The 19,120-nt window shown below is 48.1% G+C and overlaps 1 protein-coding gene across 6 annotated transcripts in view; it reads left to right on the top strand.

Annotated features, from left to right (window-relative positions):
• Positions 1–19,120, top strand: part of BCL9 (BCL9 transcription coactivator) — a 333,635-nt gene that overhangs the window by 294,065 nt on the left and 20,450 nt on the right. For all 6 annotated transcript variants that reach the window (XM_088472558.1, XM_088472559.1, XM_088472557.1 and 3 more), the window contains 5 exons: positions 2,430–2,723; positions 4,837–5,153; positions 7,674–7,857; positions 13,912–14,011; positions 15,589–17,830. In XM_088472558.1, coding sequence (XP_088328684.1) covers positions 2,485–2,723; positions 4,837–5,153; positions 7,674–7,857; positions 13,912–14,011; positions 15,589–17,830 — 3,082 coding nt within the window. In that variant the 5' untranslated portion in view covers positions 2,430–2,484. The remainder of the gene's footprint in view (positions 1–2,429; positions 2,724–4,836; positions 5,154–7,673; positions 7,858–13,911; positions 14,012–15,588; positions 17,831–19,120) is intronic.

Below are 19,120 nucleotides of genomic sequence, written 5' to 3'. Positions count from 1 at the left end.
ACAGGCGGAAAGTGCTGTCAGATTTGGGGAAATCAGCCTGACACCCCCCAAAAGATGCTCTGACATGGGGGTACACTATGGTACCCCCCGATTTGGCTTGATGAAGGTATTTGGTGTTTGTAAACGGGCTCAATAGCTGCTAAATAGCGTTTTTCTATACGTGATGCAGAATAGTATTCAGGAGGATTTTTTTCCTGCAAATAACTTATTCCAGCAAATTTGGGGTACATGAAAATGGGGGTCAGCATATTTAAAAGTTGCTAAAGTTAAGTTGAAAAAATCATGAAAAATCCACCTGCCGCAAACACCTGCAATCAAAAAAACACCTGGGGCGCACTTGGGGACCCCCCCAGAGTCTAGTTCGCTAGTTTTTAACTTTGTCCCCCAACCTTTTTTTTTTTTTACGACCCCCCAACTTCAAAGTAATTTTTTGGGGTGTCGAGTTTTTTTTTTTTTTTTTTCAATCTTTGACAGTTTACCTTTGGGGGACTGTCTGAAGGCTGCAGGGGGGGTTCCCGCAACGTTGCACCCCAAAACCCCAATTCTGCACTTTTTTTCCGCCTGCTATCATAGGCGAAACTTTTTCGCCTATTACATTGCATTGACTTTCCGCCTAGGTGGAAAGTCTTCCAAATTAAATACGGAGTAAAATCCAAACGGGTGAAAATGACGTCATCGGCGAAAAGTTTTCGTCAAAAACATGCGAAAACGGCTGTTCGCTCCAAATTGTATAGACACATAAGTGCCGGGCGCTGGAGAAACCATTGAATAGCTCTGTGAACTCCTTCAAAAAGACATAACCTTGTAAATGGTGCAGGACAGGCGTGTGGGGGGGGGTGTAAATGGTGCGGGACAGGTATGTGGGGGGGGTGTAAATGGTGCGGGACAGGTATGTGGGGGGGGTGTAAATGGTGCGGGACAGGCGTGTGGGGGGGGTGTAAATGGTGCGGGACAGGTATGTGGGGGGGGTGTAAATGGTGCGGGACAGGCGTGTGGGGGGGGTGTAAATGGTGTGGGACAGGCGTGTGGGGGGGTGTAAATGGTGCGGGACAGGCATGTGGGGGGGTGTAAATGGTGTGGGACAGACGTGTGGGGGGGTGTAAATGGTGTGGGACAGGCGTGTGGGGGGTGTTGCATTTATGGAAAAGTGCATTTGTGCTTGCAGGTGTGGGTTAAAAGGTGTTTTGTTTCTTTTAGTAATATTGTCTTTAAAACACTGAAAAATTACTTTAAATACAAATTTCCTTACCCTAAGACGTGAATTTGATGTAAAACACTCGCGGCTACTATTTTTCAACCATTACTAAATAATATAAAAATCTACCATTTGCCGCTTCTTAGAACATCCTGTAGTTTGCTTAAGGCCACTTGCCACCTTCTAATATTTGTTATGTGGCACTTTTGGGGGGGTTCAGGGTGATTTCCCCACTTTTTCACCCACTCCTCCCTGGTTGGACATTGTAGAATTGCTTCATTCCCGGGAATAGCCATTTACAATAGAGTTGCGAGAGCGCACTTCATGAACACTAGTTACAACGTGTGCAATATTTACGTCACACATTCTCGCTCCCAAACTCCCGCTGAATTGAATTCCCCCATTATCGATGCTAATGTGCCTTAGGGGGGAGATGTGCCAACCAATCTGCTCCTGTCGTTTTTCAAACTCTGTCTGTAAAGTGACAGGAGCTAATTGGTTGGTAATTTATCACGCTCCACCTTCTCTCCCCAAGGCTTAGTACATCTCCCCCTTTAAAGAGAATTTTGAGTGATTTCCGTTCGATTTTGCTGCACCATTGGAGCTTACAGTCTAAATTCTCTGCCACGCACCCACTAGTAGCTGCCTAATGTTTCTGAGGTTTGGGAGGAAACCCATGCACGCATTTGGGGAGAACATACAAACTCCACACATATACGGTCTCCGTTGGAATCCAACTCAGTACCCCAATGTACTGTATGTGTTTTATATTTATTCCCGTTCAGTTTCCAGGATATTTATTCAGGAACAAAATAATGTGCCAGAATGATCCGCGAGCAGCGTTGTTGCATAGGATGGGGTGTGCAAAACTCGTACTTAATACACGAACATTGAGGCTTTGCTTATTGTTTGTTTAAAACAGGTTTTGCCAATGGATAGAGAATTCGCGCATACTGGAAAACTTGTGTTCATTTGTTTTGACTCACAATGGTTCTGTAATTACTCCACTAAGTACAATCTGTTACAAATTAACCAGGCCGGTGCAGTCTGCCAGACGTGTAACATTGGGTAAGGTTTATATTAAACACCGAAGAGTCGATAAGCATGTTTACCACAACACTTGTTTTGAGCCATTAAGAGCAAACAGGGTTAAATCTGCTCGTGCTGTTTCTGCCTTTTGTCCAGCGAGGAGCTGATACTTTAATTGTTGTGTTTTGCCTGCTCGACTTCGCAGTGTGCCCTGGCGATGTACAGCATTCCCTCTGCAGCGAGAGCCACATGTCCGAAGAATGCTGGAATTGCAGGAGGGGAGAACCCACTTCAACAAGAGAGAACGAAACAAAAAGGAGAAGGACGAGCAAAAGGACAACGCTGACAAAAGCGCCCAGCAGAAAGCTCCCATAAAGACCCCCAGCCCTCCAAAGAACTTGGCAAGCCCCACCCCACCTGTGACTGTGAGCTCGGGATCCCTGTCAATGCATCCCAGTAACGCCAAAGTGCGAAACTCCCCATCAGGAAACACACAGAGGTAGGAGACCTCCCCCCCCAGAGCCCAGGACTGCCTGGTGCTTTATATTAAGGTGCTGAGTGGGGCATGGTAACATGCAGTTTGGCCCCCATGTGAAACATGTATGCCTAGAAGTTTCCATGCTGAAAATAGTTGTGATGTTTGACATAAAAAAAATCTACACACACACACACTCTTGTGTATATACATATCAAATATTTAATACCGAGATAATGGAAGGATGAGACCAGCCATGGCAGATACCCTGGTATCTATGCTATATATGTTGCACATGGAGGTGTAATGACACTACAAGTACCAGCTACCAGACGGCAGACCATGCTGGGGCTTGTAGTTTCACAGCACTAGGAGAGCAGCAAGACTTCCATTGACAGTATTAGGGTTTGCAAGTTTCCCCTAGCAGTGACCCTATGGACCAGCGATGCTAAATATGAGGGTTTGCAGCATCCACCCGCTGCGGGGAGCCGCGTCCTGCTAAAACAGTCTGCGGGTATCGTCCCCACCTGCGGGCCGCTGTGTTTCTAGGCTAGGTAAATTGCGTTGTAGCGATCACTGCCGGTGACTAGATGCTGATTTATTCACAGAAGGGAGAGCTTGGGGGCAGTCCGGCATGTCCGTAAGTGCCTGGGCAACCCCCAAGAGTGATGAAAAGGGGACGTGTCTTAAAGACGCACCCCCTTTTCTCGTGACCACGCCCCATTTTCGGACATAAAGCTGTCCAGCATTTGTGGGCTACATGCAGAAGCAGCCAGTACTTGTGCTGCATTCAGAATAATAAGTGTATTTGCCCCCCTTGCATGGAAACGAGTTTTGTTCCAGATACAAAGTTAATTGCTGGGTTTTTTTTTTTTTTTGCTTTACTCCGAATCAGACCCATAATATTGATTTATAATGTGGCCGTTTTGCTTTAAAGAGAGTGAAGTCTGTCCGGTATAATAATACAGCGTGACTTCAATCTGTGAGCGTTTCATTGTCCACAATAAGAATTGCCCCGTCGTGTCAGTGAAAAGACCATTATAGTACAGAAAATCCAGTGCTGTCTGTCATAGGTACAGTGTCCTGGCTGTGCCCTGTGTATAGCCGGGGGTGCAGATGATACTGCCCAGCAGCTGTAGGGACGTGCGCGGTGATCTCGCTGTGTACATAGAAACAGACATCTGTATTGACAGACCTGCTCTATTAGCTGCCTTGTGAGCAGGGCCACAGGTTGGCTGCGTAGTATAATAAACTACGGGGTAACGCCAATGTTACTACAAAGCTGCGCTGTGCTGACACGAGAGGGGGGGGGGGGGGGTCAGTGGTTTCATGCAGGATGGGGGTCAGTGGTTTCATGCGGCATGGGTACGGGAACCCGGTGGTCAGAATCCTGATGCCAGCATCCCGACAGGGTTAGGATACAGTCACCTGTCGGTGGGAATCCTAACATTCCCCCTCTCCCTACCCCTAATCCTCCCTCCCCGGTGCCTGAACCTAACCTCCCCCTAGTTCCTAGTGCTAACCCTCCCCCTAACCCCACTACTTACCTTCGGGATGCCGGCATTCTGAGCGCCGGAATCCTGGCGGTTTGGCTATTGATCGCATCCCGTTTCACGCTACACATATATAAACAGGTATTGGGTACATTATTGGGTATGATTCAGGATTCTCCCCACTGCCCAGCAATGACCTTTTATTAAACGGTTTGTGAACCGGCGCACCCATCCCCAGGTTCATGTTATACAACTTGTGATTTTAAGGAGCGTCCGTGTTCTCAGTTGGGCCCCAAGTTATTCCATACAGCATGCAGCAGAACCCTCATTGATGTGTCCTAAGTATAAAATATTGAGTATAATCTGCAGTTACCAGCATTACTTCTGTAATCTGAATATTTTTGTATCTGTAGGTAATTGCTATAAAGTTTTGCATTTCTTGCAGTGTTTTCTGATGATCAGTGGTTAGAAATCCTCCATAAATGCATTTTCATTCCTTTTCAAGAAAAAAATAATTTTTAAACACCAAAGGGTGGGTTGGTTCTTATAGCTACTGTGGTTGCTGTTTTTGTGTGTGTCTAATGTAAGAACTCCTGAGCTCGGTCTATAATTGGTTTTTTATGTTTTGTTCTAACTCCTTACAGCAGCCCAAAAGCGAAGACAGAGGTTATGGTACACCCTCCTTCCGTCATGTCTCCGTCTGGCAACCCCCAGCTGGATGCGAAATTCTCCAGCCAGGGGAAACAGGGAAGCTCCGCAAGTCAGTCGCAAGCGTCTCCTTGTGACCCAAAGAGTGGCAACCACACCCCCAAACCAATGCAAGGCCCTGGGGGCAGCATGGGACTTAAGAACGGGGCTGGCAATGGAGCCAAAGGGAAAGGCAAAAGGGAAAGGAGTATTTCTGCTGAATCGTTTGACCAGAGAGACCCTGGAACCCCCACTACAGACTCTGAAATTAAAGGTAAGCTGGGGATAGACCATGCGTATTGTGGTATGTGTGTATATATATATATATATATATATATATATATATATATATATATATATATGACGCCTGGTAAAAGTGGTTGAGGTCTGATTATGCCTGGCCGTCACTGGTCTGGCAGGAGAGTTCCAGAACGATTCACTCATCAATAACTCGCTGACTCTGGCCTGTTTAAAAGTCCACTCAGGGCAGCGTGTAGTCACTCCCGGTATATTGGTGCTGGCACCAGGCTCAGGGTGACCGCCTCTGGTTCCCGGTCAGGGTATGTTCTCATTCAGTTCAGTTTTGCCATTGTTGGAACTGGTGTCTGGACCAGTGTGGAAGTAATACGGTACTATTACAGAGTGACCGGCATTGCGGCTATGCAGGGAATATGTATCAGGTTCCTATTACACCCATTTTATGTAGTAACCGTAACTACTAGTAACTGTGCTTTAGAAGTCCCATCGTTCCTGATATACGGATCACGTTTGTGTTGCTGCAGGAGAGAGGGAGGAATTTCTTGGTAGTTACTTGACAATAACTATAAGCGAAGTTTAATGGAAAGTGTATAATTGTGCTGGAGATGCAACGATGACAATCAGATCCATGTTGTAGACCTGGCAGCCAGCATTATAATCATGAAGTATCTCCTTATACGTTGGCTAAATGAGAACTCCTTTCTTCTCTTAAGGTCAAGTAGTAAAGCGCCTTGGAGGGTCCTCACATAGCAGAATGTACTGTAAGCTCTATCTGTGCAGCGCTGGACAGCTCCCAGGCACCCAGCAGCTTCAGTCTCTCGGGGGTCCGCCGATATCACTGCCCACAAGGAGTGGCTTGTCATAGAGGAGGGTGGGATGGACTTCTGACACCCTCCTCTCACCTCTCCCAAATGGCCGTCCACGTAGCTCCTCCTATCAGCGCAGGTCTGCTGCGGCTCCCTGTTACTTCCGCTTTACCGCCTGACACCGCTCGTGTGAGGCGCTCCTGACCTCTGCAGCAGCTGCCGGGAATTGTGGTCTGCCTGTGTAATGACGAGCTGTAGCCCGATGCGCAGTGTCAGACCCATAGCGGAGTATTGCAGCGGTGACAGGGCGAGCACATGAAAAGTAGCCTCTGACACGTCAAATCTCATTCAGACAGGAAACCAAACCACTCTGCTCTGCCAGCCTGTCTTATCTTACTGGAGTGTCTTTATTAGCCATACACTTCAGCTATCTTCTTATTAGTAGTACACTTCAGCCATCGTTACCTTATTATTGCTGCAGACAGCGAAATCCACCAACGGAAGTTTTTTTTTTTTTGCCGACAGAGGGTCAGAGCAACTGTGTGTTCTCTGGATCAGGTCGTCTTGTGCCACCAACACGTAGAGTTTCTATTATGCTTTTCTGTTACAGCACATTATAGTATAAGCTTTACTATGATGTCATTAGTATAGGCGTTCGTGGTCAGAGCTGGAAATGAGCTATTAGTATGGCTGGCTTCCGGTTATAGTAAGCCTCTCTAGTGATGGGGGACTGTGACTAATAAACCAACTGTAAATAAAAACACACTGTCTTTGTTATATTTATATTTTTGGAATTTAGGGATTGCACACCCTGACTGTTCTTACAGACAAAGGAGCCTGCGCACACAGGTGGTTGTGTACCCACTTGCGGTGTTTCTGTGGTTACGCTAATTATGCAAAGTAAAATCTATTCAGTTGCACATTAATATATTCATTTGCCATAGCTAGCTACTAAGGTTAGAATGTTCATCTGCATAATCTCCAACGCCCTCTGGGCCTGATTCAGCAAGGAACGCACGCTAGCGGAGGCGCACACCCGGCCGCTGCGAGGATATTCTAATCAATGCATACGCACGGAGACGGCAGCATATGATGTAGACTCCCAGCCCTATATTAATCCGCCCATCTCCTTTTACTCACAGCCTGATGAGTACGCAAGATAGCGTAGACATCGAGAACCATCGATCACATTTGCATAATAGTGGTCGCGCAGGATCTTGGCAACTTCCTGTGTGCACGGAAGTCTCATCACTGCGTGCGGCACAGCAGTGGCTAATTTATGCACGCCCCTAGAACGGCGTCCCAACACACAGGCACGCCTGCCCTGCGTTCGTCCGACCCTGATTGAATTGACCCCGATATCTCAGTGAGATACACAGTGCATTACCGCGCCCTACTTTGCAGAAGCGGCTTTTCACTTGAATCGCATCAACGAGCTTAATATCGGACATCTATACCTCTAGCTTGTTTTTTCGGGCTTTACTATTTCATATACAACAACGTGGGTTATAGGTTTTGCAGAGTCAGCCATTCTGTGTTATTCCTCTATGTTCAGCTGATTAATTCATTAGGAACCAATGACCTCAATGTAGCATGACCTCCACAAACTGGAGCCCCCCCCTCCCGCAGGGTCTGTACTGTGCGTGTTTAGACAAAAATGATCCGTTAGCACTGAAATTGGCAGCTTGTGTTATTGTATCATACTCCTAACTTCTTCTTCCTGCCCTTAGACAGCAACACTACAGATCCAGTGATGCCCTTGGAATGCCACGCCCCACACCCCATGCCCCCCTCCAATACCTCCGTTCCCAGGTCTTCCACACCTTCCCATGGGCCGACGATGCTGGATTCCGCACCTGGAAGGAAAACGCCGACCAAAGTGGTCTACGTCTTTTCTACTGAGATGGCCAATAAGTGAGTGTGCGACCAAGTGCTCATCCGGCCGTCTTATCTATTCTCAGAAGACGTAGCGATGTGGGTTGAGGTAGAACTGCATGCATTGCCTATTGCTCCTACAGCAGAAGTACTGTATAGAGAGAGAGTGGTTTTCATCCGTTTGATGATCCCCCCCCCCCCCAAAAAAAATATGTCTTATGCTGGGCATATGCAATAATATGTCAGATATCTGTCCAATCTGGCTGGTTGGAATGAAAAACTGGTAATGTATGGGAGCAAGTAACAATAGAAACAGACGAGATATTCCTTCCCACTGGACAGATATCTGACAGATAATTGTAGAGTCTATACCCAGCAATTAGGATTTCTATGTTACAGGACTCTTTGATCAGACCGGGGTTGGGAAAAAAAAGGTTTGGTTTTTAAAAAAAATATATATATATAATAAAAAAAAAAAAAAAAAAATTTTTTTTTTATTTTTTTAAACCAGTTTTTTTACATTTTAATGTTTTAAATGAAAAAAAAAAAATTAAATCTTGCTATGTATTAGAAACCTTGATCAATCACGTTTTAATGCTTTCTAACATTAACGATCCAAAGTTATTAGGGTTTGATATGATTTATTTGACCTCTTTTTAATAAAAGCAATTTTAGACTAAACCTAATTTAAAACATGCAAAAGCACTTTTCAGAGAAACCCACAAACACAAAAAACAAGAGTTAAGCATTAGAACTGGAAATGTCACTGGCATTAAACATTTTGAACAGAAACACTAATTTCGAGGCCTTTTCAGTTCCCAGTCTGTTTCGGAGCTTCGAATGAACTAAACCGAAAGAGGGAAAAAAAATCTTTCTATGCTAGCTGAAGATGCGTGAGCAGTCAGAAGTTGTTAAAAAAAATAAATAAAAAAAAAAAAGGGAACTACATTGGGGTTGTTTTTTTTTTTTTTATTTTTTTTTTTATTTCAATTGCACTTTTTTTTTTTCACCATTCGCAAGATGATACTTGTGACACCACAGAAGCTAAAGGTGCTACACACGTAACGATTTAACTATGCGTCGTTATCATTCAGAAAATCGCTCAGTTTCTGAGTTATAACAATGAATGAAAATCGTTCAAGCGCGCTCCCATTTGTAGTTCTTTTCAGACTGTCCAACATAACTATTTTCATTAAGGGAAGGTACATTTTTCGTTCATCGTTGTAAAAATAGTTCAATACACTTCAAAAAATCGTTCACTTTTCAAGGGAAAAATCTGACAGAAAATCGTTGGTTACAAAATCGTTACGTGTGTGTATGCACCTTTAGTCTTTCTTTCTAGCACTCCTCTCAGTAGGACTGAAGGTTTTGAATTGAAATACAAAGGTAAACATGGAGAGTAAACCTTGAGGTGTTTCTCTGTTTCTTGTTTTGGTGTTTACTCTTTAAGGTTGAGAATGTTAGCTGTGTTTTTTTTTCCTGCCTTATGGGATTGATGGGGAAGAAGTCTTGGCTTGATGCAAGGCAGATTTAGCACCTCTCATCTGGTTCATCCTCCATATATCTTTTGTAGTGTGTGTGAATTAGTGCATTGGTTCAGCTTACTCAGATAAAAACCACAAGCAACAATAATGTGGAATAATACCAGTCGCAGCATTGTGCCTGTAGTCACAGCATAATTTAAAAAAAAAAAAAAAAAACACATTTGGTTTAAACCAGCCAACCCTGGATCAGTCACATTCTTAAAACCTATTAAGCATATTTGCAGTTAGTCCTAAACATAATGTAAGTTAATGGACCTGTGTTCTCTTCCCAAATTTCCTCCTCCTCGGCTTCTTCTCCTCTCTCAATCTCGCCCCCACTCCTCTCTATCGCACCTCTTTCTTTCGCTCTCCCTCCCCCCCTCTCTTTCGCTCTCCCTCCCTCCCCCTCTTTCGCTCTCCCTCCCTCCCCCTCTTTCGCTCTCCCCCCCCCCCATCTTTCGCTCTCCCTCCCCCCCCCCTCTTTCGCTCTCCCTCCCCCCCCCTCTTTCGCTCTCCCTCCCCCCCCTCTTTCGCTCTCCCTCCCCCCCCCTCTTTCGCTCTCCCTCCCCCCCCTCTTTCGCTCTCCCTCCCCCCCCTCTTTCGCTCTCCCTCCCCCCCTCTTTCGCTCTCCCTCCCCCCCCCTCTTTCGCTCTCCCTCCCCCCCCCTCTTTCGCTCTCCCTCCCCCCCCCTCTTTCGCTCTCCCTCCCCCCCTCTTTCGCTCTCCCTCCCCCCCCTCTTTCGCTCTCCCTCCCCCCCCTCTTTCGCTCTCCCTCCCCCTCTTTCGCTCTCCCTCCCTCCCCCTCTTTCGCTCTCCCTCCCTCCCCCTCTTTCGCTCTCCCTCCCTCCCCCTCTTTCGCTCTCCCTCCCTCCCCCTCTTTCGCTCTCCCTCCCTCCCCCTCTTTCGCTCTCCCTCCCCCCCCTCTTTCGCTCTCCCTCCCCCCCCTCTTTCGCTCTCCCTCCCCCCCCTCTTTCGCTCTCCCTCCCCCCCCTCTTTCGCTCTCCCTCCCCCCCCTCTTTCGCTCTCCCTCCCCCCCCTCTTTCGCTCTCCCTCCCCCCCCTCTTTCGCTCTCCCTCCCTCCCCCTCTTTCGCTCTCCCTCCCTCCCCCTCTTTCGCTCTCCCTCCCTCCCCCTCTTTCGCTCTCCCTCCCTCCCCCTCTTTCGCTCTCCCTCCCTCCCCCTCTTTCGCTCTCCCTCCCTCCCCCTCTTTCGCTCTCCCTCCCTCCCCCTCTTTCGCTCTCCCTCCCTCCCCCTCTTTCGCTCTCCCTCCCTCCCCCTCTTTCGCTCTCCCTCCCTCCCCCTCTTTCGCTCTCCCTCCCTCCCCCTCTTTCGCTCTCCCTCCCTCCCCCTCTTTCGCTCTCCCTCCCTCCCCCTCTTTCGCTCTCCCTCCCTCCCCCTCTTTCGCTCTCCCTCCCTCCCCCTCTTTCGCTCTCCCTCCCTCCCCCTCTTTCGCTCTCCCTCCCTCCCCCTCTTTCGCTCTCCCTCCCTCCCCCTCTTTCGCTCTCCCTCCCTCCCCCTCTTTCGCTCTCCCTCCCTCCCCCTCTTTCGCTCTCCCTCCCTCCCCCTCTTTCGCTCTCCCTCCCTCCCCCTCTTTCGCTCTCCCTCCCTCCCCCTCTTTCGCTCTCCCTCCCTCCCCCTCTTTCGCTCTCCCTCCCTCCCCCTCTTTCGCTCTCCCTCCCTCCCCCTCTTTCGCTCTCCCTCCCCCTCTTTCGCTCTCCCTCCCCCTCTTTCGCTCTCCCTCCCTCCCCCTCTTTCGCTCTCCCTCCCCCCCCCTCTTTCGCTCTCCCTCCCCCCCCTCTTTCGCTCTCCCTCCCCCCCCCTCTTTCGCTCTCCCTCCCCCCCTCTTTCGCTCTCCCTCTCCCCCCCCTCTTTCGCTCTCCCTCCCCCCCCTCTTTCGCTCTCCCTCCCCCCCCTCTTTCGCTCTCCCTCCCCCCCCTCTTTCGCTCTCCCTCCCTCCCCCTCTTTCGCTCTCCCTCCCTCCCCCTCTTTCGCTCTCCCTCCCTCCCCCTCTTTCGCTCTCTCCCCTCCCTCCCCCTCTTTCGCTCTCTCCCCTCCCTCCCCCTCTTTCGCTCTCTCCCCTCCCTCTCTCTTTCGCTCTCTCCCCTCCCTCTCTCTTTCGCTCTCTCCCCTCCCTCTCTCTTTCGCTCTCTCCCCTCCCTCTCTCTTTCGCTCTCTCCCCTCCCTCTCTCTTTCGCTCTCTCCCCTCCCTCTCTCTTTCGCTCTCTCCCCTCCCTCTCTCTTTCGCTCTCTCCCCTCCCTCTCTCTTTCGCTCTCTCCCCTCCCTCTCTCTTTCGCTCTCTCCCCTCCCTCTCTCTTTCGCTCTCTCCCCTCCCTCTCTCTTTCGCTCTCTCCCCTCCCTCTCTCTTTCGCTCTCTCCCCTCCCTCTCTCTTTCGCTCTCTCCCCTCCCTCTCTCTTTCGCTCTCTCCCCTCCCTCTCTCTTTCGCTCTCTCCCCTCCCTCTCTCTTTCGCTCTCTCCCCTCCCTCTCTCTTTCGCTCTCTCCCCTCCCTCTCTCTTTCGCTCTCTCCCCTCCCTCTCTCTTTCGCTCTCTCCCCTCCCTCTCTCTTTCGCTCTCTCCCCTCCCTCTCTCTTTCGCTCTCTCCCCTCCCTCTCTCTTTCGCTCTCTCCCCTCCCTCTCTCTTTCGCTCTCTCCCCTCCCTCTCTCTTTCGCTCTCTCCCCTCCCTCTCTCTTTCGCTCTCTCCCCTCCCTCTCTCTTTCGCTCTGCATCCGTTTTGGTGTTGAGAGACGGTAAACCTCAGTAAAATACAGCTCCTTATAGACACTTTGCTGCTGCAAAACTTTGCAACACCTTAATGCAGTGGTTCCCAAACTTTTTTGACTCACGGCGCCCTAGTGCCTCAATATTGTTTTCACGGCACCCCATAGCCAAAAGTTTGTTGTTGAGAAAAAAAATGTAGTAAAGTGAAGTAACTTGTGCTTACCTGTCAGGCTCCGTTATGTGGTGAGTGACAGGATTGCACCCCTACAAGTGTCCCAAGGCACCCCTGGGTGCTGCAGCGCACAGTTGGGGGGAACCACCGCCTTAATGGACTCTCTGTTAATGCAAGAACAAAATACAAGGTTCTGTCTACGCTCTAACTAGCTTTGACTTTTAGCACCTGACTGTGTAAGACCTTACTATATATTCCATCCCCACTGGTCTGGCTATTGCTCTGATCTAACCACACACATGTTTTTTTTTTACCGCTAATGTACGAGAATATGCGTCAGTCTTCCCGATCATGTAGATTGGCAGCGAACATGAATGAAGATATGAATGTTAGTTAACGAAAACATGAAATGTATCTGCCACCGGCAGAACGGCTTCCTCTAGAAAACAAATATATGTATGAACAAATGGCAGCCGGTATGGTGACATTTGTGGCTTAATCATTTCTTAAGTTCCTTTTCATACTTGTACTGTTATGTTCTGTCTTTTATTGTGGTTATTGTAAGACATTCTAGCAATAGGAGCCAGCTTTGTGGTGGTGTGCTCCCACTGCCACTATCTAGGTTTATATATGGCATTATTCAGTCATACTGGGCAGGGAGTAACAAGAACGCTGCCGTTGATTGTTTATAGGTTAGCTCCTATGGTTCTAGCTGTCTGCACGAGGAGTATATTTTATCTAAAAAGTTGTGGTATGTATTATATAACTTAATACCACACACATACACACACACACACACACACATATACACACACACACTATAATACTGTTTACCTTTCCCACTGTTTTAATTTGTACAAGGGTACAAAATGTTCTCGCAGCAAGGTGACCTTTAACAGAAAGCTGAGCGGGGGGCCTCTTCTCTCTGTTTCAGCATCCGCCACGTCTGCACCCCGTTTCCTGTACCGTTAGCTGCGTGATGCCAGATCTTGCCGATTTTAAAACACAATGCGCGTAGAGCGTAAAGACGAGCATTTATTCTTTTATTATACGGGCACTTAATACTTCTATAAAACACCCCGTCTTCTCTTTGCTGGCCCCTGCTCTTTAATTGAGATGTCTGCCCCCTGGTTCCTTTATCCCGTTGTTCTCTCGCTGATAAGGTTATCTACAAGCATTTTATTAACATTTTCAGCAGCTTAACTGCAGCGAAAAGGGTCAACTGTTCATCAGAGAGCTACAGCGTTCTTCCAATAACGGAGGGATCTATCAGCAGGCCTGGCTGGCTGCCCGGTTCTGTTGTAGTGAACGGGGGGGGGGGGGGGGCGAAAGAGATGGGAGAGCTTGCTTTTCAAACTGAATAGTCTGACATGTCCAGCTCACAAGTAGATGGTTTAGAAAACTTTTTTTTTTTTTTTACGCTACTAAAAATAATTGGAACAAATTGCAAACTTCAAATGTATACCAATTTTATATTTTTAAATGCTAAAATACGGCACATTGATATACATTCCTCCTATATGTCATTGTGCATTGGATGGGGCATATGGTTATAATAGGAGATTTAGCATCAACCTCTACAGGTAGGGATAGAGTCAAGTTATATGATTTGCCTTTGCGCGCTGCACCTTACCTGTCTGCTATGATTACCTGCCGAGGGCTAACCCGTGTCTCTTTACAGAGCCGCAGAAGCCGTTATGAAGGGGCAGGCGGAATCCATTGTCCTCTTCCACATACAGAGCACCTCAAACAGCAAAGCTGAACGCACTTCAACTCCTACGGTGGGACTTTCTATCTATTTATTGTTTTCTTGTTCACTCCCTTAGATGTACTTGTAAATTTATGCATTTCCGTGTATGGGGGTAAAAGCAGTCGTCTAATAAGTGGAATTATTTGGCCTGATTGTCTTGTTAGATAATAAGGGGGGACTTCAGTTGTTTGCGCCGGACGTCTATGGGAGCAATTCAATTGCTGCTCCGATAAGACGTCCATTAGCCGCTGCAAACACTTTCTTTTAGCAGCCTCCGGAGGTACGAGAAAAAATGTGTGGAAAGTCCGTAGTTTAGACGCCCAAACCAGGATTTCAGACTGGCTTTGCGCAGCTAAACCTGATGCTTTTGAACATGTTAAAGACTAACTGGCTGATTGGAGCAACAATTGAATTGCTCCGACAAACGCCCATTAGTTAGACGCCCGGCGCAAACAATTGAATTATCACCCCCCCCTTTGTGTTTTGGAGGTAGATTTGCCAAAGGAGCAGGTAGTGGGCTTTCTGTTATCGTACAGATGTGTCCTGGTACATCTAGCCTCAATAGGCTACGCAGCGCAACTTGCCTGGCAAGAGTGAGTTGCCAGGTCCCATGTTACTGTGCTAGCGTCGGGCGTCTTTATTTTGCCAAATATGCGTCTAAGCTACGATGCGTCTAGGGCGCACCACAGACTGTGCTGATTTGATGTGCGACCCTTGTACATCTGTGTGCACCTGAGTCTGTATATGACCCACAATAGAATCTGTATACAAAGTGCTACAATGTAGCCGCTGCAGCTTTTTCATTCCGAGACTCTGCCACACACTGATGTCGCATATTAAATTAATTGGCACTGGATGCTGGTGCGCCCTAGTCGCATCGCATGCCACTTGGACACATTTTCAGCAAAAAGACGCCAGATTCTAGCAGATTCTCACGGGCCCGGCGTGCCAGGATGGGCTTTTTTTAGCGCAACTAAAGGACGCATCTGTTTAGATCTGTGAAATCTAAAGATTTGTACCCAACCTAGATATAAAGGTATTAGAAGTTGTCTACCTCCTTGAGTTACATCGCGCCACCTTTTTAGCCTTCATGCGACCACTGATCACATTGCAGTATCGCGTGCATCACCACGTCTATGCGTGGCCCGTGTTATAACCCTTGTTTAGATTATTTGGGGCGGTTACATGCGGCGTCACACTGATTATGTCGTTGGTCAGTGTGAATAGATGTTGTCATCCCCTCCCATTAATGATGCTCAGCTCAGCTTGGAAATTCTGCTACGAGACATGACGACAAGGTTCGCCATAAAGCTTGCAATGATTCTTTCCCTCTACATACAGAAATTGAACGCGTTAGTGGGTTTTCGCAGGGAAGTTTTTGTAGTCAATGGTTACTAAATGCAACAAGAGTTCATTGGTCCCTCTTTATTCTGTTTGCCTATCAAACACCTGACTTCACACTATACATAAGATGAAATGGGCACATTTCCTGCTGCCTAAAAGTTTTATCTACAAGAGTTGTTACCCCCCTACAATCAATTAAAGTGAGATGGTTAATAGCTTATTTTACATCTCCTGTTTGTTCTTTTTTTTTTTTTTTTTTTACAGAATACTCAAATATCTACAAACATTCGGAATGAACCTAAAGCAATCCCACGAGCACCTACACCCCAGGAGCAAAACCATTCACAAGCAGCCAAAGTGCAATCAAACCCGCCTGGTCCAGCACTACCTTCCAAGCCCGCAGCTACTCATTGTTCGCTTGGACAAGACGGCGGGGTGGTGGAGGGCAAAATTGCAGCCAACAGCCCTGCCAACCCAAGTGTACTACAGACAGAAGGATGCCGGCAAAGCTCTACCCCCAACAATCAAGCTGCCAGTCCAATGTCTCAAGGGAACGTTGCCCCTCCTGTAGACTCTAAGCCAGAGTCAAAAAGTTCTTCGCAGCAGGTACCAAGCGGAGATCCAACCATTTTAGGAGACAATCCCGATGGACTTTCTCAAGAGCAGTTGGAGCATCGAGAGAGGTCTTTACAAACCCTTCGAGATATTCAACGTATGCTTTTCCCTGACGAGAAAGAGTTTGCCATAAAAGACATTACAGGCCAAAGTGGGGGACCTCAACAAAACTCTGGAATGCTGGACAATCCTCAGAAAAAACTTGAAGGGCCAATACAGGCGATGATGGCTCAATCGCAAAACTTGGGCAAGGGCCCCGGGCCTCATCCAGATGGAGGTATGCCATTTGGGCCACAAGGACATAGGGACATGCCTTTTTCACCAGAGGATATGGTGCCTCCACCAATGAATCCTCAGCCTGGCCAAGACCACCTCGACCATATGACACCAGAGCAGGTGGCTTGGCTAAAACTCCAACAAGAGTTCTACGAGGAAAAGCGGCGTAAGCAGGAGCAGGCTGTAGTGCAGCAGAGGTCTTTGCAGGATATGATGGTACACCAGCATGGGCCTAGAGGAATGGTCAGAGGTCCTCCACCTCCTTATCAAATGAACCCTGGGGAAAGTTGGGGTCCGGGAGGACCAGAGCCTTTTCCAGATGGTATAGGAATGCCGCATCCAATGCCACCAAAAGGTATGCCCCCTCATCCAAATGTGCCTGGAAGCCAAATGCAGCGATTACCTGGATTTGTTGGCATGATGAACCCTGATATGGAAGGACCTAATATTCCTAATCCTGCATCCAGGCCTGGTGTTAATTGGCCAGACGAGGTGCCAAAAATCCCCGACGGACGTAACTTCCCCCCTGGACAAAGCATATTCAGCGGCCCAGGGCGAGGCGAGAGGTTCCCGAATCCTCAAGGTTTGCCAGATGAGATTTTTCATCAGCATGTTTCGGAAAAGCAGCTCGGCATGCCCCCTGGCATGGGCATGGACGGTATTCGACCAGTTATGGAAATAAACAGAGGCATGCCCCCTCAAAGGAATATGGAGCCCGGGAGTGGCCTGTTTCCTCGTATGCCCGGAGATGCCGCACTCAGCCCGTCAAGGATGGAATTCTCGAAGGGGATGCCTCTCAACCTTGGCCCGAACAGAGAGGTAGAGTTTGGCATGGGCCCTGGCAATATGAACATGAAGGTTGACATGAATCTGAATGTTAATATGAATTCTAACCAGCAGTTAATGCCTCAAAAGATGAGAGAGATGAGAGATGTTATGGCTTCTGAAGAGATGCTTAAATTGAGGCCAGGGAGCAACGAAATGCTTCCTAACCAGCAAAAAATGCATCCTGCACAATTTGAACACTCCCAGGATTATGGCATGAGCTCCCGGCCTTATCTCAATATGTCCCAGGCGACTGGAGGTGTACTAAGGAATCCCAGAGAACAGATGGGGCCTGATCAAAGGACTAACAGCAGACTCAGCCACATGCCACCTCTACCTCTTAACCCAAACAATAACCCAGGCAACCTCAATGTCGCACCTCCCGGTCAACGCAGCCTGGGCCGTAAGCCTTTGGATAACGTTTCTGTATCAGGCAGTCAAGTAAACTCTCCTGGTGTGAACCCTTTAAAGTCCCCAACTATGCGCCAGGTCCAATCTCCAATGCTGGGCTCCCCTTCTGGTAATCTTAAATCCCCTCAAACGCCGTCTCAGTTAGCCGGGATGTTGACAGGACCAACGGCCGCAGCTGCTGCTTCCATTAAGTCCCCGCCGGTCATGGGGTCTGCTGCTGCTTCCCCTGTCCACCTGAAGTCTCCGTCCTTACCTGTACCTTCCCCAGGTTGGACGTCTTCTCCTAAGCCTCCGATGCAAAGTCCGGGAATACCCCCAAACCAGCACAAGCCACCACTTGGCATCACTTCACCAGCCATGATGGGGAATATGGAATCCGGTAAGTTCTGTCCTGGTGTTCTTGTTGTCCTGAAACGTCTGTCACATGTCTCAGGTCTTGTGTTAACAGCAGGTGTGGTCTTGCTGCGGTTGTGTATATACCGAGCGGTAGAGGAAGTTCAATCGCTGCCAGTCCGTAAGAAAAAGAATTAATGTACAAAAGCATCCACCTTGTGACACTGCTAAATTACATATCGCGCAAATGGTTTGGCCGCTCCAATCTCTGACCCTCATTGTCCTGTAGGTATTATACTGCGGTGCTCTCTTCATAGCCGCTGCTTACAACCTAGACCAATGCTGGCGATATTGTGAGAGTAACGGTAGAGGCTGACGTGTACCTGCAATTATATTTTGTGATGTACTTAGGAGAATGTATAATGGGGTAGCTCGATACATTTTACGGTCTGTAAATATTGCTACATTTTTATTTTTTTTCAAATGTGTTTGTGTTGGATCTGGAGAGAACCTGTTCGCGTGCACAGTCAAATAGCGATGTTGTGTTTAATGTGCCGATTTTATTTTTATTTTTCTGCACATTTCAAAAAGGGGTGTTACGTCCTGACAAGCACAACAAAAGTTTAAGCATTATAGTATTTCCATTGATCCAGAATGTTGGTATTTCATCCTGTTTAGCAGTTTTTCTCTCTCCAATAATGATCATTGATTTCTGCATTGCTGCTGGCTGCTGTTACCATGGGAACCTTATAGAAGAGCCAGAGAAGCATCCAGTTATACATCCTGGACACTTCATATTTTAGCTGCTCCTGAAGGAAATGTGTGGCTGATTTAAAGGGCACATCGTAATTTTTAAAGGGGCAGGACCCTGAAACCTCCAATGCAATCTGCTTTAGATAAGAGCACAACAGCGAGGGAGAGTTGTGGGAAGCTGGCCACACGGTGGGTCAGCCTCCGAGCCGTAGGTCCTTCCGACCTGATTTACCAACATGCCCGATAATGATCCAGTACCGAATTTAGATTGTCTGGCATTGAGGTGCCATAACTGGCTGGAGGGAGATCTGATAAGCATTTATCATAGTGATGTACGGGATGCAGTTGATATGCTGGCGGATGGGGTGCCGGCAGTGGAAATACTGACGCCGGAAGACCTCCGCTTGGCATAATGCTGGCGCCAGTAGCGCGATGGACATCGGGATACCGGCGTCTGCATTCCAACCGCTGGGAGCCCAGGGGGGGATGGGGGGTTAGCGTTAGGCACCCCCCATGGAAACTTAATGTTAGGCTACAGGGAGTGGGGCTTAGGCACCCCCCCCCCCCCCAGGGAAAGTTAGGG

Source organism: Taudactylus pleione, unplaced genomic scaffold (assembly GCF_031769625.1).
Source record: "Taudactylus pleione unplaced genomic scaffold, aTauple2 ptg000126l, whole genome shotgun sequence".
Lineage (NCBI taxonomy): Eukaryota > Metazoa > Chordata > Amphibia > Anura > Myobatrachidae > Taudactylus > Taudactylus pleione.
The sequence above is the reverse complement of the archived record's forward strand: the minus strand, read 5'-3'. Positions and strand labels throughout refer to the sequence as shown.